Source organism: Ipomoea triloba, chromosome 2 (genome assembly GCF_003576645.1).
Source record: "Ipomoea triloba cultivar NCNSP0323 chromosome 2, ASM357664v1".
NCBI classification, from domain to species: Eukaryota; Viridiplantae; Streptophyta; class Magnoliopsida; order Solanales; family Convolvulaceae; genus Ipomoea; species Ipomoea triloba.
The window spans coordinates 6,791,006-6,815,357 of NC_044917.1; the positions used below are offsets into that span (position 1 = coordinate 6,791,006).

Sequence of the window (24,352 nt, forward strand, 5' to 3'; positions counted from 1 at the left end):
TATATTATTCACGTGGAAAAACTAGTACAGCGGATGATAAATGTTGGCAAGATAAAATTGTAAGAGATATTAATTTTGTCAAAGTAAAAGTACCACACACATCATGAGTCACGTCATCACTTTAGGTAGGGAAATTGATAAGGCCCATTTCATTGAATGCTGGGTGGGCAGCAATTTCTCATCAAACGCAAAACCAAGTGGATTATTAGCGATGTGATCCCACCCTATAAACTCAACCCCAATCATATTATTGGGTTCAAGCCAAGGATCTTGTGGTCTAGTGGCATCAAACCCTTCCCTTTATACGGGAGGTGATGGGTTCGGGCCTCAGTGGAGTCAATACTGACTCTTGTGCACAGATACTACATTTTAATAGAGTTAGTAGTATTCAAAAAAAATATTATTGGGTTCAATTGTGTATTGTATTATATGTTACTTTGATAAGACATGATGGACTGCCCGTTTAACCAATCCCGGCCCGTTTAGCGACCATTACCGGCCCGGAGATTGTCCCCAGACCGATTCCGTGATCAGAACAGTCCGTTAGCAGCCGGGCTGCCGGGTATACAAAGTTTGATGGGAAAAATAAATTAAAATAATAAATTAAAAATTATTGACGTTGAGTGGGAATGGGAAGAAGCAATAATTAAACGGCTTTAGCTGCCGGGGCGGCTAGTGACTTAACACTGTCGTCATCACAGTAATCACTCTCGATTTTTGAGTTTTTTTTTTTTTTACTAACTCATTTCACCTATGTACTTTCAATAAATAAAATCTTTTGAAAATAGGGGAAAAAAATACTGAAAATTTACGTAAAAAAGTCAACTGCCCTCCGCCAGAGAAAAACGTCAAGTCCAATCACCAGAACCATAAAATAAAAAATGGGCAGAGACTCTTCGCTAGCAAACTCCATTACTCAAGCAAAGAGGCAGAAGGGGGGAGTGAAATTAAATTTTAAAAAAAATATAAAAATAGTGGGGGGTAAAAAAGACAAGTGATTTTTATTTTTTGAATAAAAAATTGAAGTCCCAGAAAGCATTCCCAAAAAACGCAAGATTATGAGAGATATTTTGGCTTGTTATGGTAACTACTGCAAAGGCTAGCAGGTTTGACAAGGTGGGTAGATGGGTTTCTAGTACTGGCAGTAGAAAGATTGAGAGATGATGATTTGATATAAAGGTTGAGGGGTAGTAAGGCTTTTTGGTATCTCAAAACTCGAGCATGACGCGTCAAAATCCTAGAAGACGCACCCGATGGTGATGGACGGATCTGATTGATGATGAGATGCATGCATGACCACCATGTCAATATTAAGACCCATCTATCATCACCTCACCTCCCCTCTCCTCTTTTTCCACATCCTCAGCTCCCTCTTCTTCTCTCAATCTTGATGCATGCAACCTCTTTTTTTCATTTGGTGGCTAAGGGCTGCCTGGTGTGCTAAATATAAATTTGGAAAAAAGTACTTCAACTTTAGAAGATGAGTGATTAGGTTCATAAACTAATGTTTAATTAAACATCTCAATGTATATAAATCAAGCAAATAAGTCTCATATCTTAGGATGACTGCACCAAAATAACATTTGATGAATCTTAATTGCACATTTTAAAAGTCCAGACACCGAATTAAATTTTTAAATAAAGTATAGTGACTATTTGACCATTTTTTCTACAAATTTTACAATATCATAAAAAAGGATTGCACTATGTGTATAATATAATGTACGACTTTAAATACGTTATATTTATAATTTGTAGCAAAAAGCACAGGCTTTATACAAAAATTGTTGTGTCCAATATCAATTATTCCTAATGGAATCTATTAAGATTTAGCCTAGGTTAACCTTTACTCAACCAGCTTTCTATTAAGATTTAGCCTAGGTTAACCTTTACTCAACCAGCTTTTGTGGTAAACTGTTCGTGACCTAACCTAAACTTTCAGTCTTGAGCTACGTCTGTTCCCATCTATAGCATAGGTACAATGAGGTTATATGTATGATGTATCCTTGAAAGTCGTCAACAATTTCTAATTTTTAAAACTCCCCCAACATTATATTATCGCAATAATAATTTATCAGTATTTTCTTTAAATTTATATAATCCAATGTATTTCATTTCTGAAATATAATATAATCATGATAGCTTTAATGTTATCTAAAGAAAATGTCAAATAAAAAAACAATTACTGAATAAAGTTAACACTATCTGATTTATAACGTTTTTAATTAAGTCTATCTTCTTCCGTTTTACAGTCTGAGTTTATCCGATTAATCTCTGTTCGTGTATCACTTGTGAGAATCGAACGTGGGTTAAGAATTGCCTCTTGAGCTGGGATGGCCATTGTCATAAGCCCTTGTCTCTACTACTGTTTAGTCACTGTTTAGAGTAGTAATACGTGTGGGTTGTGTTTGGTCGGATCATAATAAATGTACCAATGCCTATACTGTTTTTTTCCTTTCCCGAATGTTGAAATTTCGGTATAGTTATTAATTGCTGTAGTGTGAGAGTTGTTGAGCCCTCCTCCTATTCAGGATTTGACTATTCCATTTTTTTTTTAATTTCTTAATATTACGTTATGCATTAAATATTGAATTTAATTTTACTTTTCATTTTTGTAATGTACTGGTAAGCGTTTTAAATAGATTGAATAAATTTTTATCTGACGGGATATTGGCGTTAGTCAACATGGGTAGGTATTAAGTATTAACCAAGTATTTTGAGTTCCCATGCATGGGTTAAATAATGGTACAGAAATAAAATATTTAGGTAAAAAACAGAAGGGATGGAAAACTTGCAACTGGGTAAAGAAAGAGCTGTAATTTTAACAAAAACAATTTACAAAGTCTCTGTCAAATTGATTTTTTTTAATCTTTTACTGTGCTGACAGGTGAGATTTGAAGCAGCTTTATCGATCAAAGGTGAAATCTCCTTTTTCAACAACACCTCGTCACCCCTCCTATTCCGACTGTTTGCTTCAATAATACACACACGGCGATTCTCAGCTTAATTATTTAGGATTAGCAACTAATATGGATTGTTTGTATAACAAGTGTATTTTGATTGTAATTAATGGTTGGGATTGAGTTAACTGACTTCTATGTAGATAGAAACACCAAAAAAAAAAAGTTATTTACTTGACTCAAAATTATAAGGATAAATTCTTTTACTATGACAAACTCACCCTATTACAAAATTAATGAGCCTTGAAAACGAAAGAAAGAAGAAATTAATAATTTTGAGTTTAGGAAATACTTAAAACTTCTCAAACGGATATAAATACGGCATAATCTGAATTAGGAAAGACTCCAACCAAATCTGTTAATAAGATTCTCCGCGAATCAACGATCTGCCGCCTGTGAGTGCCTACGTCAGGATTCAAGAGGGCTGCTCGGGCATTCATACCTGACCCATCTACTGGAAAAGAAAGTCAATTGACGGACTCCACATACTAAATACTCTCCAAAGTGAGTACCCTACTTGAAAACTTTCATTAAATACGGCCCTTACTAAAGATCAAGTCCATGATTTATCATTTGAAATAATTACTTTGTGTAACTTAACCACAAATTCATTAGGAATACAAAAGACAGATGGTAAATATGAAGGTTATGATTTGGGTTCACAGAAATGAAAGCAAGGAAAAGAAGCGACCAAAATTGTTATGATATGGAGGACAATGTATTTTTTCACTCTATATATATATATGTATTTTACTTTCTGTTCCTACCATTTTACTTTTGTTCACTGACAGAGGAATACCTGCACATTTCCTCACGCACGCACGCATACTCCAAACCACCCCTCCCTCCCCCCACCCCACCCTATCATACATACATTATATTATACATACATCATCCTATATATCCTACTCTTCTCTCTCTCTTGGTTTTTCCAACTTATCCCTGCCCCTCTCTCTCTCTAGGCTTATGAAAATGATAATGAGAGGGCCGCGCGCAGTAGAGTACGAGCACAGAAGCTGATCAGAGCAAAGAGGTGCAGAGGTGCATGCAGATTATTGCAGATGCACAGATTTCATTTTTCCACCCCCTCCCTCCTATCATCTTCCATCTTTTTCCCCATTTTCTTTCTCCTTTTTTATTTCCTCCTCTAATCCCCATACAACACAATACATCTTCTCCTCTTCTACCATATCCCATATTATTATAATAATAATATGCATTCTGCAAATTAGCCACCCAGGCTGTTATATATAATGCCGCTGCAGACTTCCCAAATCTTATTCCACTTTTCTCTTCTCACACTATGAGTTGTTCTGCGTTTCTAGGTTGCCGTCTAGCCTTTGGCCTTGCAAGATTTCGTTTTGGTTTTTAGTTCTTGGATTTTCTTGGACTTTGGGCGGGCTTGGCTAGGGAGTTTCCATTTGTTGTGCTCTATATATTTGGTTACCTACGAGTTCTCTCTTGGATACGAAAATGGATGCCTTCATAAGCTACCAGCAGCGTTTCGATTGTGGTGGCGGAGACGCTAATCTTCCGCCTGGTTTCAGATTTCACCCCACGGATGAGGAGCTCATCACTTACTACCTTCTGAAGAAGGTTGTTGACAGCACTTTCTCCGCCCGCGCCATCGCGGAAGTTGATCTCAACAAGTGCGAGCCTTGGGAACTGCCTGGTTAGTCATTTTCACAAACACTTGGCGTGTGTTTTTTTTGTTGTTGTTAATTGATGGTTTTGGGTGTGTGCAGAGAAAGCGAGAATGGGGGAGAAAGAGTGGTACTTCTTTAGTCTGCGCGATCGTAAGTACCCGACTGGGCTGAGGACGAACCGGGCTACTGAGGCGGGGTACTGGAAGGCCACCGGAAAAGACAGGGAGATTTACAGCTCCAAGACTTGTGCGCTCGTGGGGATGAAGAAAACCCTAGTTTTCTACCGGGGTAGGGCTCCCAAGGGGGAGAAGACTAACTGGGTCATGCATGAGTATCGGCTTGATGGCAAGTTTGCCTACCATTACTTCTCCAGAGCTTCAAAGGTACTATCTTTCACAATCCCTTCTTCACTTAGGTCTCAATCCGTTACACCAGTAAAATTTTTGATTAATAAGTTCAAAGTTTCGAATCATTTGAATTATTAAACAAAGATTTGACCCTATAAATTAATACTGGTGATACAATTGTTATACTATATTCATATGTATGATTATACTAAAATTTTGATTTGTTGTTGTGTTCACTTGTGATGTGTTTTAGGATGAGTGGGTTATTTCGCGGGTGTTTCAGAAGAGCGGCGCCGCCGCTGCCGGTGGTGGGAAGAGGAAGATGTCCAGCATCAACCTCTACCCGGAAGTGAGCTCGCCGTCCTCCGTCTCTCTCCCGCCGCTCGTCGAATCCTCGTCCTACAACAACACCGCCACGTCCGCTCTCGCCATTGAAAACGAGAGCTGCTCCTACGACGGCGTCCACACCGCCACCAAGGAGCACGTGCCCTGTTTCTCCACTGCTGCGCCGCAGACTTTCAACCCAAATGCTTCGCTGTTTGATCTCCCCGCGCCGCCGCTCACGGCGGCGCCCAATTTCTCCCCCCTCAACGACCCATCATCCACCCGGTTCGCAAGAAACAACAACGTGGGAGTCCCCGCGTTCCCCAGCCTGAGATCCCTCCAGGAAAACCTCCACCTCCCTTTCTTCTTCCCCGCCGCCACTCCGCCGCCCATGCATGGCGGCCTGAGCGACCAGATTGGCGGCTACGGCGTCTCCTCCATCCCCAGCTGGCCGCCGGCGGCGACAGAATCCCAGAAAGTTGGCAGCTCTGAGCTTGACTGCATGTGGAGTTATTGATCATTAGGAATCTTTAATTGCAGTGTTAAGATTTTAATTTATGTGCTTTTTAATTTATGAGTTATGGAAGTCGTCAGTAGGGGTGTACGTACGGGCATTGCAGCAGCATTGCTTGGCGTTAATTAACGTCTTGTAGTTGTTAACTTTGTACGTAATTGGAAAGCATGCAACGTTTGCATTATTAGATGTCCTTTTCTTGATTTGTCCTACGTACGAATCGGCCATTAATGGTGTAATGAAGTTGTATGTGCTATTTATTGCGTCTAATAATGCGAAACCAATGGGATGTGTATTATATTATATATTATATTTATTTATGTACGGACGACGTGGTGGGGGCTGTCGTTTCTCGTCTGATTAATCAACTTCAATTCAGCCTTCCCAACACATGCAAATTATGTAGTACATTTTTTTTGTTTAATTGTTTATGTAGGGGCTCTCGGAACATGGAAGTTTTTTTAGGTCATTTTTTCTAGGACGGTTATGCATGTACTATAGCTTAGAATGCAGCGTTTCAACAATTTTATCAGCCTAGTATACCTTTGATAAACGATAACTAGGTGTTGTTTTTCCCTAGTGGATGATGCGGCAATTGATAAACATAACGCTAGGATGGGTTTCGCTTGTGTTCTTAGTCTGTTAGAGATGAACATGGCAACTTTAAGGCAGCTATATAGGTGAACAGTGGAGAAGGGCATTCTGACCAAAAGAAGAAAACTTCAACATAGTCACCATGCAATCCGATTTTCTGTAAGGGATTAGATCACTTATTGGTGTTTCCTCTTTTCATGTTATTCTTAGTGATATTAAAATTTTGATGAGTAGATTATCTCAGGTAAGTTTAGTAGTTTTTGCCAAATGATTTGTGAATGTAATAACTCACTTGTTAGCTAAGCCTTCCGTTTTCTATGCCAGATTGTTCAGATTGGTTTCTAAACTCTCCCACTATATTCATGTAATGTTCTTAGTAAGGAAATTAATTAATCCTTTTTGTTCGGCGGAGGTTGGTAAAGGACATAAAGGCTAAGTCCAGTATGTAAAGTCTCGAACAATGTGATGGAAGCCTATAAATAAGAAAATAAAATTATGCATTCGCTACTAGCTATAGCGTTTAACGTAAGTGACCGTAAGCATTTGATCTGACAAGTGATATTAAAGTCAAGTTATCGTATTTGAACCCCAGTTCACGTGGTGGTAAGGAGTGATCCTGACACATTTGTTGTCAAAAGAAAAGAAAAAAAAAAGGTTTTTTTTCCATATATATATATATATTTTTTGTTGACATAACCGTGATGGACTACACGGCTACACCCCTAGTCGTTGGCATGTTTCCTATTTCAGGGCATATGTAACCGAGGTATGTTCTAGCGTTCTCTGTTCTTGGACTTTGAGAGTGGCATTATTCATGTTTAATGAGTCAATTTTTGGTTGATTAACAAACTTTAACTATTTAACTTAGTTTGGCGAAACAATTAAATGTTGGAAGGATTAATTAAAAATAAATTTAAAATGGTCATTTTGAGGATATTATTTGTAGAGGGGTTATTTTTAATATTGGGACAAGTCAAAATAAATCAGAATTCTTTTAATTAAGAGAATTAATCAGCTGGTATATAATACACTTAAAATAAATAATGGACTTTGGTTGAAATTGCTGAACTATGTACCTTGAAAATTCTCGTTTTCTTTCTTGTGTTCTGCCTATATTTTCTCTATAAATTCTGTCAACACTTAAGGAGTGCTCACCTTTATTATAAAACAAAATTTATAAGAGACCATCTCACGAATTCTTATCCGTGAGATGATTTGGGTCAATATAAAATTTATGTAGTAGTACTTATACTGAAAAATGTAATACTAATAAGGAATAAAATGTTTAGTACTTATATGAAAAAATGTATTACCTTTTAAGAAAAATGTAATGTTTTTACATTTTGATTTTAAAAATATTACATTTTTCTCAAAAGTATTACATTTTCATATTGATTCGACCCATTTAAAAGGATATATGACACGATTCACACAAGTATGAACCTTATTATAAAACATATTTCTCCCAACACTTGTGGTCTGAGGTCTTGTTGATTTTTGAATGTCTTTATATAACATATTTCTCCCAACATTTGTTGTCAGTGCTCTTGTGCGTTTCCCTTATTTTATGGGTCAAATCTCCCTAGTGTTAAAGTCATATTTCTCTCTTTAATAAAAAGACGGAGTGTTTAATAAGAAATAATAATCATAGGAGTCTTATAGTATCTGGATTTTACACGGATTTTAAGAAAAAAAAAGATGAGGTGGAGGAGTGATAAATAAGTGAAAGAAGAGAAATTTTCATACTGCAAATTTGGGGATTTTGCAGTATAAATGAGACCCAAAAAGCAGAGAAGCTGTAAAGCCTTTACGCGTTGCACCCCACTTGCGCGCCCAGCAGGCGTGTGCACTGCACGTGCCCCTGGGCGCGTAATTGCCTTTCACTTTTCTTTTAAATTGTTGCTAAATTTTATTTTTTGTTTTTTTTCTTCCCTTTTTCATCTTCTCTTTCCTAATCACACCTACAAAATCTTCTCAAAAACTACACCAAACTCTTAACAATTGGAGAAGGCCTTAGTAATGGAGATATTTCACAGTTTTTTAAAAGTTTTTGTAAGTGTGATTAGGAAAGAGAAAATGAGGAGAAAAAAAAAGAAAAAATGATTTAAAAAAAAATAATATATGAGGCGCACTTGCGGGCACTGCACAGGCGCCCAGCGGGCACCTGCTCAGAGTTGCTTGGCTTTCCACCTTCTGCAATTTTACTGTTCCAAACTCCCTTAATTTGCAGAAGAACTCTTGAGCTTCTCTCACCTCTTCTCTCACTTAACACATGGCATAAATTTTGACATGACCCAATATTAACCACTAATAGGGATGCCCTTAACATATTCTTTATTTTAGTACTCTTAACATATTGTTTTTTAAAAACAAATTATATACATTTCATTTGCGAATGACATTGTGATCTAATATTACAAAATGACTCTCTCATATGACCATATGAGGGTCATGAGTTTGAGTCCCAGTGGGACAGTATTGACTAATTGTGTTTCAGTAATACTTTAAAAAAATATACATTTTTTTTATTTACAAATTTGTAATATTATTTTAAAACTTATCTTATACAATAATTGACTGTTTCACACAATTGAATTTGATTGCTTTTAGCCAAAGGCCTTGTGGTCAAGTGGCATCCGGTCTACACTCCCATGTAAAAAGGAGTGGGTTCGAGCCTCAGTGGAGGCATCTGTTGACTCTTTGTGTTTCAATACATTGTAACAGAGTCAGTAACAAATATGGAAAAATATTTATCAAATTGTATTTAAAAAACGAGCAAATACCAATTTTGGTCCCACGACTATTAGTAAAATGACAACTTTGGTCCACATGTTTAATTTCTACCAATTTTGGTCCCACGACTATTGTTTTAGTACCAATTTTGGTTGCATGACTACTGTTTTAGTGCCAAAATTCATCGCTTCGGTCACCCATCAGTTTAAAATGTGCCGAAATCTAAAAATTTTAAAGATATTTTCGTCCTTTTCAACTCAATATTTCAATTTGAGCATGAATAAAGAGATTTAAGTCCTAATATCGATCACAATTCACAGTTTTCCTCTCAAATTAAAGTTAAATGAGGAGGAAAACTGCGAATTTTGATCGATCTTAGGACTTAAATCCATTTATTCATGCTCAAATTGGGTTATTAAGTTGAAAATGACGAAAATACCCATAATAATTTTAGATTTTTGCACGTTTTGAACGGATGGGTGACCGGCGCGATGAATTTTGGCACTAAAACAATAGCCGTGGATGAAAATTGGTACTAAAACAATAGTCGTGGGACCAAAATTGGTAGAAATTAAACATTTGGACCAAAATTGTCATTTTGCTAATAGTCGTGGGATCAAAATTGGTATTTTCTAAATAAAAAAAACACTAATACTCTAATTAGAACAAGTTCAACAAAAATCAAGAAATAGAAATTAATTTTCCGTTAACTATTTCCTATTAAGGAAATGAGGAAAATATATTTTCATAACTCTATATCTTCAAGCCTACCGTCTGTAGCCATTTTGCCGTATCCCAAATGCATGGATGAGCAGCCTATACATAGGCCGGCATTAAAGGAGAGGTTGAGGAAAGTTAATTCCCTGTGGATAAGATATTTAAAAATGAAATCCAAGATTAAGGGTAACTATTATCCTTTTAAGGCTCAGCCAGAAAAATTACTTAAAAGTAATTTGGTAAATTTTATTGTGGATCATGGACTATAAAAAAAAAAAATGAATTTATTACATAACAAATTCCTTTATGCTTCATGTAGCGTCCTCTTTCATCATTTTAATTTAATTACAATTTTTTTTTACAATATATATTCAATATATGAGATCTATTATTCTGTTTTATTTTAAACACACAACAATTTTATTACACCAACACTAAAGTATCATTTTAATTCAAATATAGTTTTCTTTCACATTTTAAAGTTAGATTAAGCTTAGATTTATGTTCTATATCATTTTGGAAGCTTGTAATCTTGGATTTAAAACTTGGATTTCAATAGAGAAGTTTTCTTTCCTTTATCTCTTTTTTTTTTTTTTTTTTGCAAGATTTATGTTTATTACTTGTGTTTTTGTGTTATTTATGCTATTTAATCATGAGTAGTTAGTTTTTGGACTTGAGTTAGGTTTGTATATCTATCTTGATGCTTAATTTGTGATTATTGCAAAAAGGAGAAGAACTCTAGCCTAAGGTTCATGTGTTTGTGAAGATTTTGTATTTCTATCTTGTTAACGTATGTACACATTCATTAGCATGTATTTGGAAAGTTCTTGGCTACAATGAGAATTGGGTCAAGGATTTGAAACACCCCTTGCATAAACTCAATTTGCTTCTATGATAATAGAGAAAATTGGGGGTTTAAGATGCTTTGCATGCTTGATGGACTTGGAATTGGTACACTACGAGAGTGGGACAATTACAACTTCTAGTTCTAATCCTTGTATATTTAATTGCTCGCGGAAGTGGCTTTAAACTAGGATACCTACGTGCATTCCCGTTTGAATTCTTGGTTATTTGTTTACCCCTAAACCCGTAGGTTGTTGAAACATCTAGATGATAATGCTCCTAACTTGAGTCCTAATTATTTCTTTATGTTGTGTTTATCTCTGTGTATATGTGTTAGTATTACCATTTCCTTAAACTTGTTGTTTGTTTAGCTTCTTGTGTATTTCTTTATGCTAGTGTCTAGTTGTTTGTGATTGCATATTACGTGTCATAACTTCATCCCAATCACCTGAAGACGACATTTCACACCCGTACACTACTCACCATCACTTATTTTTGCTATATCATGACGTAATATATTTATTGAGCAAATAGTATATATATTATTTGAAACTTGATTATTTGGTTATGAGTGATTGACCCGGTTCTTTGGAAACTTCACTTAATGCACTGTTGTAGACTTTTCTTGGGACATCACAGACTACCACCACCTTGAGAGAGAATAAAATGAACACCAAGAGGAAAGCTAATTAAGTAGTCCAATGACCCCATTTAAGGATTGAATCTATCCAGTTTGACGATGTTCAAACCATGGAGCCACGAGTATTTGAGCCTAAACCATTGTCCATTTGTGCTTTATGGGAGTGCTTATGGAACCACGACTATTAGTATGACGGGATAGTTGTTTTTTGGCCGACACTTTTGTTGATTATGATGATTTTAAAGTGGTATCCAAAATTTCATCTTGAGGATAAAAAGTGATTTGCCATAACTAAACTGATACAACCATATCTCTTATGGGGTTGACAGGAGAGCTAGAGTCACATGGGATGGTTTGGGCGAAAAGGAAGAAAACATGAGTAACACAGAGTAAGGAATTGAAGATGCCCATGCCAAATACAATGGGGACACTAGTACACTACTCAATGTAATTAACCAGCTTGCTATAATCACTTAGGAAGATGCCCAAATACAATGGAGACAGGTATTTCCCGCTAAGGCTCGAACCATCTCCTAACAGTCAATGTGTTTAATAGTATTTTTTGTATAGTATTAAACTTAATGTTTATAATAAATTATATTAAAAATAAATTCAATCATATTAACTGAATCAGGCACATAACATAAGATGAAGGAAACAATAAAAATGTGTCACAGTCACATAAGTACTAAACAATGGCATATAATTATGGGTTATGATTGTGGTAGTAAATATATAATTATGGGTTATCACCTATGTTGGTTTGTTGTAGGGCATTTAATTTGTCTTACTCTGAGAACATACACAGATCATTAATTTAAGAGAGAGAGAGATAGTGAAGTTTTATGGAGAAGTGAGGTGCTGGGTTGATCACATGTATACCTCTCTCTCTCTCTCTCTCTCTCTCTCTACAATTGTGGAAGAGACCAATTAAAAACATGGCTGCTCTGAAACATTTATGCATCTGTTGTTGGCTTGGCTCCATGTTTCTCTTGTACGGCGCTCTCCCCACTCCACGCTCGTGCATATGTTAATATCGTCTATGGTCCTACCACACTGCACATCTGACTCACTGCGCCCATTTATGTACTCTCTTCCTTTCCATTATATTCCACTTGTATCTATTTTCATATATTGATAGTGACACAACAACCTCACATCGATCCATTCACCAAAATGTAATGAAAGAGACCTAATTTAAGTCGTTTAAGTATAAGGTCGAGATCGAGTGTTCTAGCTAGCATGTTGAAGGTAATAACTAGCGGGGGAGATGGAAGTGATGGGCAATATAATGAGTAGAGCAGCGGTTTGGGGTATGGGGATTAATGCAGGCAGGGCACAGTAGCAAAGGTGTGCAAGTTGGTTTGGGGTTTTGGCATGATGAGTGATGACAATAATTGCAGGGCACAACTTTTGCACAGAAACAAATATACGCTCACTGTGCGCTCTTCTCACTTTCTGATATTGATATGGAATGTGCAAAAGTCCAACCACTAAAAGTTGTCTTTGGAGTTTCCTTAAGTGGATCATCAAAATAATCATCAACCATATATCATCATTTACTGCCCTTCAACATCATATCTTTCTTGCACACTTTTTTTTGTTGTAAAATGCCACTTACAATTCATAGTTGGAAAAATAAAAATAAAAATAAAAAACTTGTGTTAGAACTAAAGTTCAACTAACAATTGATTGTAGGTATTCAAATGTATTATGACTTGATTTGTTTATAGGCATGTCTTTTTCACATTTGACAAATTGAAAATATATGCCTTTCACATAATGACATGTGTATATGCATTAATAGAGTAACATTGTGATGAAATCGTATGTCAAAGCTTAAATTGTAATGGTCTCTAGTTTTCTAATCCTCTATATTGAGGTAATCTGATCTAGAGTTTCTATTACATACTAACTCAATTTCTTATTTCATACTTAGAAATCCAATTGGAGTGAAACCGATTGGCTTTTTGTTTGGAAAAATACTCAACGTGTATTTACACATTAGGAGGGTTAGATGATGGTAATAATGAAAACGAGAAGATTACCATGAAAGCTAAAGGAAAGAAAATGAAAAATATAAATAAAGATGGCAAGTAACACTATCATGACGGTCAAGTACCAAAAGTTGTTTGTTGTGTGGTAGAGCCACTAAAGTTGAGAATCAAACTTCAAGTTAACTCTATTTTATAACTATTTTGAGTTTTGTTTAATTTAAAGTCTAACTATTATGGAATTTTATATGAAATAAAATTAGTATTGTTAATGTGGGTTGGTCCTTGATTCTCACGAGGTAAAGTATCACCCAACTGTTATATAGTGGACCATGGTCCATACTATCTTGTGTCGATTATGGTCGTTAAATAAAACAGTAATAAAATTAAAATACTATTTTAGTGTTGTTATAATGAAACTAGTGTATGTAAAAAATAAAACTAAAAAATAAAGGAATATTATCAAATAAAACTGAAGTTAATTAAAATGATACCTACTTCATGATCCACGTTGTTGCATGGACCATGGTTCACAATAAAATTTGCCATGGGCTTGGATTTGGTATCATAGCCAACCACAAATTTAGCTTGGATTTCCTTTGTATAAATAGCTTATATCTAAAGTTAGACAAACATGTTCAATTTTCGAGTTGTTATACCATGGACCAGGGTCTACCCTGAAAGGTGGACCTTGATCCTAAATGACGTAATTGTCCATCAATTGATGTGTATTTTTAACATCGATAGAAGGGAATTTGTGAATACAATACATGGTAATCAAATCCTAATTGTAATATTTGAAAGGAACTTATGAATACAAGGTAATCAATTACATATATATTAACATTATGTGTTCGTAGTATACGAGTTGTGAATTTTTAAAAGGTAATTTATGAACATTTAGTATGTAAATTGTTTATTGATCCATATTGCAAGGTGGACCCGGATCCACGGAATAATTTGCATCAATTTTTCTACCGGACATATCTTGTTTAATCCCTTGCATTATTCTTGTAATACATTTATATCAATCAAGGAAATATTTTTGCAAATATATTATCCCTTCTATTTTCATTCCTTAAATTTATGCGAGCTTGTTGATCCGTATAAATGCATACCCTGGGTGAATTAGTTTCATCAATGGTGCTCTTATTGAGAGTCGACATACAAGCTCGAGCATGCTCTATAATTCACATTTCCTACGGAACCCAACACTTGAACAATGGCAAGATCTCATCCTTGCAACTCCTGATCATGCCAGAGTTGCCCCAAGCGGCAACAATCCGATCTCGAGCCCCCATGCCTCCTCACTCACTAAACATCAATAATATTTATATTGGTAATCATTTCAATTCCACCCTACTACCAAACATATAAAACATTTTCATCAAAACTCATCACTATTACCAAATGTTTGTTTCCCATGTGAGAACTAAACACTCTCAATATATAGCTATAAAAAGCAAAATCTTTGCCCTATTAGCATAAAGTGATTACATAACCTTTTGATGAACAAGCAAATGTGCTTCCCTCTCATAGAAAAAGTAGTGATTGTGTACTGAACAGGATAGCCAGCTGTCTGTAATCATTTGAAAATTGGATGTAGGATTGTCCTCAGACTCAAATAACCAGCAAATATTCTGCATTGGGGTAGATAGAGTACTCGCACAATCCGGCAATGAAATGCCTAACGAATCAAGAAACCAAAAATCAGGCTATGAATACAGTAGTGATGGTTATCCAAACAAACTAATTGGGTGAAAATTACAATCTGAACAATAAAGGCTTAGAACACATAGCTTTAAATGGCACTACTTCCACAGTTCCATGCGTAATTTTGCAGAGAGTAAAAGTGACGACGAATCACCAACAACCTGCGGTTCAAGTGAAAGGAGATTTTTTAAGGTGTTGCATTTGAATCTTCAATCTTGTAAATAGATTAGTAAGTGTTGGGAGAGTTCCCCATAACAGGTCTCATTGAAACTCAAGTATAAAAGACAAATCCAAAGAATGATAAACTTGTTTACACAGGTAACAACTCCACAATCAAACTCTCTTCCAATAATCAATGTCTATGCAACAGGCAATACAAGTACTCCCCCTAAAGAACCAATTTTATGCAATAAAGGCTATGATTATACCAAATTTTGTACCACTGCTAGCCTAACACTGAGTCTCACTTCAACATTGAACCTGTGGTAACCTGTAACTCTGTAACATCTAATATTGCAACAACAACAACAACAAAAAGCTGAAAATTTGAATCAGACTGATTGCAAGGTTAACTATCTCTATTAAAGACACAAATACAGAATTAATAAAGTAAGAAGCAAAGGAAAGGACATGAGGAATAGGTGAAAAATGTACCCTGGAAACAAGATCATCAGCACAGGCTAACTGAGTCAGGCATAATTTGCACCTGTAAGTCCTCCCTTCCAGATTCACCACAAATATCCTTCCCATCTCTCTCTGACCACAACTACTTGGTGCACAACCTCAAAAACTCTGCTCAGGTTAAACAAAGTAAAATTGAATTGAATAAAAGAAACATTTTTTTTTCTCTGTTACAGTGCTAAGAGAAGTATCTAAGGACACTGCCCTTCATGCTGGCCAAATTTCGCAGATCACAAGCCATCTTGACATAATATAGATACAAAGAATGAGTTTACTAATAATAAAAAATTCTCAAATTTTTTGAAAAAATGAAAATGTAAAGTAAACAGAGATTATACTTGTAGTCTTGTATATTTGGAAAACAGAAAATAGAAAGTGTAGAATAGAAAACTGAAGAAATAATTTTTTTTTTTTAAATGAAAACACAAAATTGGAATAATTTGATTAAGCATACAAAAAAAAATCTCAAAACTTTTCCAATGAGAAATTCCCGGAATCCTCAAAACTTAAATTATTGATCCTCAAAAGATTTATGTAATAAAGATAACGAAATGACAAAATTTTGAGACACTCTAAATTGTTAGTTTCCTAAGCTGCTAAAAAAACAGAGGATGCTTTCTAAGCTTATGAATGTCTTATGTCTATATACATATTACCTTCTTATGGTTTATACTTTTGTATGTTTCGTTAATCCTTACAGTTTCTGTATTCTTCTCTTATGGAATAAAGATTTTGTTTTTCAAGAAAAGAAATGGTGGGCCTGAGCATGTGTGTCAATCGGACAATTCCGCGGGAGGAGGGAGATTGAGGTCGAGATCGACGGCTTTCCCCAGCGAAGTCGGCTCAGAACAGTCGAAATCAACGACGGAGGAAGAATCGGAGTCGCTCTGAACACTAGAAGACGCAGGCGGGTACAATCTGAGCATGTGGAGACGGTGGTTCAACGCCTGGGCTTGCCCACGCGGATCGTAGTAGTAAAGCGGGCGCGGCACGGGGAAGACGCAAGGCAAATGGAATAGGGACAACGGAGGAGTAGGCGGCGGTGGGGCGGCGGCGGCGGCGGGGGGGATTGAGGGCCCGGAACCTCCGGACTCGACGGTACTGCTCAGACTTGGGCTAAGAGCGACGGGAGTGGAAACCGGGAAATTGGTCTTAGCTCTGGTGCCGCGGAATTCGCGGGCGGCGGCGTCGTAGGCACGGGCGGCCTCCTCAGCAGTGTCGAAGGTGCCGAGCCAGACGCGCGTCTTCTTAAAGGGATCTCTGATCTCGGCGGCGTAACGGCCCCACGGCCTCTTGCGGACGCCTCTATAACAGGCCTCTCTGCCGCCGCCGTCGTTGGCGGCGTTAGATCGGTCTCTTGCGGGCATGCTGAAAACTCGACCTTTTCTTCTCTGCAAAACAGAGAGATAGCGGAGTTTATATAAACGCAAAACCACGTATGTCGCTGATTGCCCATTTCCGAGGGACTAGGGAACTACCTATCAGAGTCCAACAGAAAAAAAACACACACACAAATCTTCTTTCATATAACCATAGCCATTAAAGTATAATATCAACAACATTACATTTTATTATAGAACATGAACATTTGTAAATAACGGACTAATTTGATGATTTTTTGCAGAAAGCATACAAAACAAAACAAAGGAGATATAAAGCACTAGCAAGAGCAAGCAGTCCAGCATTAGTAATAGTTTTCAGTATTAAAATAAAAACTCATAAGCCAATGCTTTAAGCATCATGAATTAGAAAATATACGAAGCAATAGTGAAGTCTTCCTCTAATGAAGCAACAGGCTTGAATGCTGTGAATACTCTCATTTACCATTTCAAAAGCAACAACTCAGCCATATTCAAATAAGAGTAACACAAATTAAACTCAACTGTACTACTGGATCCATCATAATGGGGAATCTGGGGCCAAATCAATTGAACATCTGTTTGAAACATAACTTACCAGTGCGACACGACACACAGGCATTAAGAACCAGAATTGAAGAACAGAATAATTGACCTCTGATTTTCTAACTTTGTTGTAAATGCGGCTCTTCTCTTCTCAGCTTGCCGTGCCCTTTTTGCAGTCGAATCCGCCTTCTGCTTCGCACACGAAACGGTCATTGCAACTGAGCCCCTCCCCCTGAAACTCGCAAACAAGTGAAATGGGCACGAGCCTCTCCCCCTGAGACCCGGGTCCATGGATAATTATTGTAAGCCCATGTGGTGGGCTATGAGACTAAATCAATGCCCAAAAACATACTCCAGGTCCTGAACTCTTCCTGGACCGCAGACCATGAGCTTTCGGATTCCGAATCACTATTATTGGATTGTTTCTAATATCTCTATTAATTCTTTTATTTTTCATTTTTTTAAGGGAAAATTGTAAAAAATGCCCCTCTATAATAGGCCAATTATCAATGTGGCTCCTGAATTATTAGGAGTGTAAATGTTGCCCCTCAATTATCATAACGGTATACATTTTGCCCCCCGTAACGGACCCATTAGTGTGCTCCGTTATGTGAGGATAATAAGGTAATTTACTATTTTTCCTTGTTTTATTTTGCCTATCCCCTTTCCCCCTTCCTTTACGGTGTTCGACATAGTATATGCGCAAGAGAAAAGACGAATAATAGCTCAACCCAAATGTCCAAATGTAAGTATTAAAAACAGACGACGCTGACAAGAAAAACAAAGAGTTGGCAGCCGGAGGAAAAACCAGTGGCAGTCTTCCCTCACCGGACTCCATAGACCCAGAACCCCCTACTAGGAAATCACCGCCGGCAATGGAAAACAGAGTATGAGAGCACCGGAAAATTCAGAACACCATCAAGCTTGAACAATCGCCGGGATAATCAAAGCATCATAAGAACATCAACGCCGGAGTCCTTGAATCCAGAAAACTCATTCAAGACACCAACAAAATAAACACCACCAGATCAGAAATGGAAACAAATTAATGACACTAAACCGGCAACTGAGACAACCATTTTTACGGCCACCCAAAAACACGGACCAAAGACCAACCAAACTGACTGGAAAAAATGCAGACCATCCGAGAGTAATAGTGGACCCTCGGCCACCATTCACCATCCCCAACTTCGTCTAAACTCCAAGACTCCAATTCGATTTTTAGTAAGGTCCAAAACGAGAGCCATAATGCAGAGTGAGTCTAATGCCAGAAGAGTTCCATTCGCCGGAAACAATGACTCTCCGTTCCAGAATGATCAACAGTTGAAAACATGGATGACAAATCATCCAGTCTTTGTACTGCCAAAGTAACATCAACTCAACAGTTGCTTGAGGATCGGAGGTAAATCAGAGAGAAGAAGCGAGCCACCATCTCACAAAATACCAAAGCATCCAAAGCCCCCCACGTCGAACACATGGGTGCACACCAAATACTACCAGCATCACATACTTGGGAGCCATTTCAATGCAAAGAATCCCAGGCAGCAGGTTTCGCCAGAAGAAAGCCTCGCATGAAGCAGTTAACGGTTTCGCCGGAGATATCCCATCACCCATCGCCATCTGGGTCCAGTTACCATGAAACTTCGTCCGGTGCTTTTTCCAGTTTCGTTGACATCCAGCGTGCTTAGCTCTTTTGTGGGGATTCAAGCGAATGGAGGTAATTATTGCATACTTCAAACTTTGAACTGGTTCCGATTTGCTCTAGAATGACGAACGAGAATGGCAACGCACGGAGGTTGATTGGGTTTTGTTGGTCTCTTCTCCGTCTTTTCTCCTGCGCATATATTGGGCCGAACACGGTAAAGAAAGGGGAAAGAGGGTAGGCAAGATAAAACAAGAAAGAATAGCAAATTACCTTATTATTTTCACATAACGGAGCACACTAACGGGTCCGTTACGGGAGGGGCAAAATGTATACCGTTATGATAATTGAGGGGCAACATTTACACTCCTAATAATTCAGGAGCCACATTGATAATTGGCCTATTATAGAGGGACATTTTTTACAATTTTCCCTTTTTTAAAAAAGTAAATCGAGGACGACCAAGTACATACAAAAGTTTACCCTCATTATTTCGGCACATGAATAACATGTGACATTATTTAAAAATTGACCAAAAACTTAAAAGAGTTAATTTTGATATGATTTTTTTTAACACTACTGACTCGAGTTATAATGCAGTATCTGTTCACCTTCTTGCCGCCTATCATATATGATTTTTGACTTTGCGAACGAAAAATCATAGCCGAAAATTGGTTTCCATATTGAAAACTAGTGTTGTGGTTTCCGACTTCAAAAATCATATCTTTGATTTCCGAAGCCAAAAACCAATGCTTCCTCATTGTTTTTTCTTTTTTTTAATAACACTCATTTTATACAATGAATGACACTCATTTATATATATATATATATATAATAACACTTATTTATATAATTACACTCATTAGTCTTACAATCATGCTCATTTTTCAAAAATGAACTAAACACACAAAGGACTAGCTATGAAACTTTAAAAACATCACCACGAAACCTTGATGTAGAAAGAAGGTTGTTAGCAAAAAAACTAGATTTATAATATTTCAAACAATAAGCTGATTAAGGGATTACATTTTAAAAAAAAATGGAGTAATTTGGTAACCATTAAAAGATTAGAAGTATAATTAAAAAAAAACAATGATTTTTTTCGTATTAATAACTCCGCTACATTATAGTATATGTTCATATATATACTTTGTCAACCTATTGAAATCTTGGATAAAATTAATATTGTGTGTTTGAATGTGTATAGTAAAAAGAGATTATGTTTGAATTGAATTTTTAGATGAATTAAAGATATTTTTTTTAGTACTAAAAAAAAAAAAAGATGAAAAAAAAAAAGTAAATAAAATTTCCGAAAAAAAAAAAAAAAAGAAGGGATCAAGAAGAAGCGGAGAAGCCTTCGATTGAGAGCATTGTGCCTCTATCCCCAAACCCACAAGGCCACAACCATCTCTGCTCTCTCTGACTCTCTCTGTCATTCGAAGATTACAATTTTTCCCCACTCGACTCTTCAATCAAAACCCCTTTTCCTCTCATTTTCATAATCTAATTCATGGTTTTTGTTTCTAGGTTTTTGCTTTATTGAATCTAACGTTTTTTTCCTTCCAAGTATTTTTAGGGTCTAAGAAGAAAATTCACAACTTGATGGGAAGTCGCAAGCCCAAATCCTCCAAACGGAAAAGCTCTAAGGTTATTATCCTCTCTGTCTTTCTGAGTTTATGTATATCCGCACACGCGATAATGCTAATCTCACAATCCTTGTTTATTCTTCTCTTCTACAATATGCAATTTAGTTAGTTTTTTGTTTTGTGTTGTTTCTGTTTATATTGGTCAAACCCTTGGTTGCAATACAACATAAGACGGTGAGGTTAGGGTAAAGATTTGAACTTTATGCCCAAATTGTGTGTTATAAATAATGATTTTGCATCCAGCATTAGCAATTTCCTTAATCTTTTTATATTGCATCCTTGTGCAGTGACAATTTGTAAAATTTAATGCATTCTTATGTGTTGCCTTGTTAGGCTTTGCAAAGTAAGAGAAGTAGAAAGAATAAATCAAAGAAGAAGCCTTCACGCCATGATCATTCCAATTTATCTTACTCGGATGATGATTCTGTAAGTTCAGTGTCTTCCTACTCATCCAGTTCAGAAGAGGATTATAGAAGTAGGAAAGGTCGATCACGCTCACGAGCTGATGTGAAAAGTAAAAAGAAAAGGGCTGAGAGGAGAGTATCATCAGACCGAGGGAGCAGTGAGGATTCAGTCCCTCTGAGGAAAAGGAAGAGGTCAAAGAGAAAACACAACTCTGAATATAAGAGGAAGTCTCTAAAGAAGCGAAGGAGAGATGCAAGTATCAGTTCTGCTACTAGTGATTCTTTGAGCTGCTCGAGTTGTCGATATGGACACAGTGGTAGCAGCAAGGACTCTGAGTATGAAAGCCTGAGGGTTAGGTCTAGAAAAAAGATAAGAGATAAGAGAGATTCGGATAAACATAAAATTGGAGCTAGGAGAAGTAGAAGTAGAAGCAAGTCTGTTAGTTCTCCTCCAGGCGAGGACCGTTTCAATTTCCATAGTGATAGTCAGAAAGGAGAGGAACATGAGTGTGAAAATAATGTTAGACGCCGATTAAGATCCGTCATTACTGTTGTACAACACCCACAAGAGGATGAGGAGAACCAAGTTGCCAGAGATCGTGAAGAGGATATATCTGAAAATAATGACAGTGATAATGGATCAACAATAAATAAGTTAGCATACCATTCTGATATTTTATCTGATAAGAGCAGGTTGGTAGAAGACACAACAGTTCAGGAATCTTCAGGCAGTGATGACCTTGAGCTGATATTGAGGCAAAAAGCCTTGGAGAATCTGAAAAAGTTCCGAGGAAAGGTTCAAACAGAAGGTTCTAAGGATGTGCACCTAACGGGAGAGAGCAGCAGGCATGGATTGAGTAGAGAGGTATTGCATCCCACAATGGTTGAAAGTGAGAATGCAACTGAAGAATACAAGAAAGTTGAATCTGGAGTCACTAAACAGAGTCATATTCAACAATCTGATAGTTCTGGAATCTCTAAGAGTGTTAACGAAGATGGTGGCATTAATGAACCTATTGTTGATGAATCTAAACCTGGCTTACAAGCAATGCAGGATGAATCTTTGCACAGTTACTCAACACTTGAGCAAGCATCTCCTAAGGCAAATCCATTGGACAGCAAAAGCAGTGCAGGTAAAATTCTTGCACCGAGTTGTCAACTATTGACCCATGGAAGTAGTGATAAACTAGAAATGGAGGCCATTAATGCCAAAAATTCTGCTAAGGCTGAACCAACTTCTAGCATTAGACCAGTGGAAGATCAAAGATCAGAAGACCAGCAAGCTGAACCAACTTCTAGCATTAGACCAGTGGAAGATCAAAGTTCAAAAGGCCAGCAAGCTGAAGCCAACGATAGCTCACACTTTCAACAAAAGACAATGTCTGTCATGAGGAGTGGTGAAATGGTACAGGTAAGAATTCTCTCTATTACCTGCGCATGTATATTAAACTAAGATTCAGATTCATGACCTTGGGTCTCTGATAATGTTTAAATGGAATATATCTCTGTTTGACCTATTTCCTAGGTGAGCTACAAGGTGTACATCCCTAAAAGGGCTCCCGCTTTGTCTAGGAGGCAACTGAAACGGTGATACATTGAGTTACTATTCTTCAACCTGGTGCTCTTCATGGCAATTTAAAAGATTATGAATCAACAGACCGAAACTGCATGCGTAGATTATGGTTTTTTCTTTAAAGTTTTTATTTTTGGTGCATAGAGTTAGGGAAAGTTACTCGAACTGATAAATCTTCCCTACAAAAATTTAAAGACAAAAAAAACTATTCAGTTATTTCAATGAAACATTGATGAGCCCATGGGCAGGATTTTCTTGCTTTCCACAAAAATGAGAACTTTGTGAAACATTAGCAAAAGTAATTAGCAAAAGTGTCAAGTAGTCCATCTACCACTCGCAAGGGTTCAATTAACCCCTGTTCTAAAATAAGATCTAATTAGTCTCAATTACTTTTAAAATTGTGTTTGCTTACCATCATAGTTGAAAAAAAATTAACCCCTGTTCTAAAATAAGATCTAATTAGTCTCAATTACTTTTAAAATTGTGTTTGCTTACCATCATAGTTGAAAAAATTGCTAAGCGCTCGGAGNAGACAAAAAAAACTATTCAGTTATTTCAATGAAACATTGATGAGCCCATGGGCAGGATTTTCTTGCTTTCCACAAAAATGAGAACTTTGTGAAACATTAGCAAAAGTAATTAGCAAAAGTGTCAAGTAGTCCATCTACCACTCGCAAGGGTTCAATTAACCCCTGTTCTAAAATAAGATCTAATTAGTCTCAATTACTTTTAAAATTGTGTTTGCTTACCATCATAGTTGAAAAAAAATTAACCCCTGTTCTAAAATAAGATCTAATTAGTCTCAATTACTTTTAAAATTGTGTTTGCTTACCATCATAGTTGAAAAAATTGCTAAGCGCTCGGAGAATGCCTTAGTGTCCTTGGTTTTTTTTTTTTTTTTTTTTATAAATTTGTTTAAGTATTTTTAATTTTTTTTAAAGACTAATACTTTAATATTAATATTATAATATTAAATATTAACTTAAAAAAATATCTAGAGTTTGAACAATTTAGAGTTATTTTGCTCAAACCGATGTTGTTTTGAATAAAATAACATTAAAAACATTAAAATAGCTAATCGGTCGACTAGGCAATCTAGTCTATGCCTAGGAGGTCTAGAAGGCCTAGGTGGTCAGCGTTTAAGCAGCTTAGGCGGCGTAGTCAGTCGCCTATACCACAGATTAAAGTGATACGTTAGGCAGTCGGTCGGCGATTAATCGGCGCCTAGGCGGGATTTTTGAAAATGTTTTTTTTTTTCTTTCAAAAAAACATTTTCTCTCGATTTCCATCAGGTAACCCTTCCATACAGACTTAAAATTTAATTGAAAATAATTTGATGACTTGTTTCATTGTTGACTCATTCAAACTCGAAGAAATCGGTACTCTCTCCCTCCTCATCCTCACCACCATCATTGCGGTTGCCGATCTGGAAACAAAATCAGCAACTTCTCTTGACTTTGCACTATCATTTAGGCTT

At 36.7% G+C, this 24,352-nt stretch overlaps 3 protein-coding genes across 3 annotated transcripts; 2 read left to right on the forward strand and 1 right to left on the reverse strand.

Moving 5' to 3' along the window:
* The first annotated feature begins 3,926 nt into the window (after positions 1 to 3,926).
* On the forward strand, positions 3,927 to 6,045 carry LOC116011092 (protein CUP-SHAPED COTYLEDON 2-like). Its single transcript, XM_031250609.1, has 4 exons — positions 3,927 to 4,001; positions 4,286 to 4,632; positions 4,706 to 4,989; positions 5,207 to 6,045. The coding sequence occupies exons 2-4, from the start codon at positions 4,434 to 4,436 to the stop codon at positions 5,792 to 5,794; spliced, it is 1,071 nt and encodes a 356-aa protein (XP_031106469.1). The 5' UTR covers positions 3,927 to 4,001; positions 4,286 to 4,433; the 3' UTR covers positions 5,795 to 6,045.
* An 8,582-nt stretch (positions 6,046 to 14,627) lies between these two features.
* LOC116011286 (ethylene-responsive transcription factor 8) lies at positions 14,628 to 17,751 on the reverse strand. Its single transcript, XM_031250838.1, has 4 exons — positions 17,663 to 17,751; positions 16,363 to 17,097; positions 15,680 to 15,817; positions 14,628 to 15,186 (listed from the first exon to the last, which is right to left on the reverse strand). The coding sequence occupies exons 1-2, from the start codon at positions 17,684 to 17,686 to the stop codon at positions 16,480 to 16,482; spliced, it is 642 nt and encodes a 213-aa protein (XP_031106698.1). The 5' UTR covers positions 17,687 to 17,751; the 3' UTR covers positions 14,628 to 15,186; positions 15,680 to 15,817; positions 16,363 to 16,479.
* A 2,845-nt stretch (positions 17,752 to 20,596) lies between these two features.
* On the forward strand, positions 20,597 to 23,146 carry LOC116010548. Its single transcript, XM_031250012.1, has 3 exons — positions 20,597 to 20,899; positions 21,232 to 22,713; positions 22,828 to 23,146. The coding sequence occupies exons 1-3, from the start codon at positions 20,855 to 20,857 to the stop codon at positions 22,891 to 22,893; spliced, it is 1,593 nt and encodes a 530-aa protein (XP_031105872.1). The 5' UTR covers positions 20,597 to 20,854; the 3' UTR covers positions 22,894 to 23,146.
* Positions 23,147 to 24,352: the final 1,206 nt, after the last annotated feature.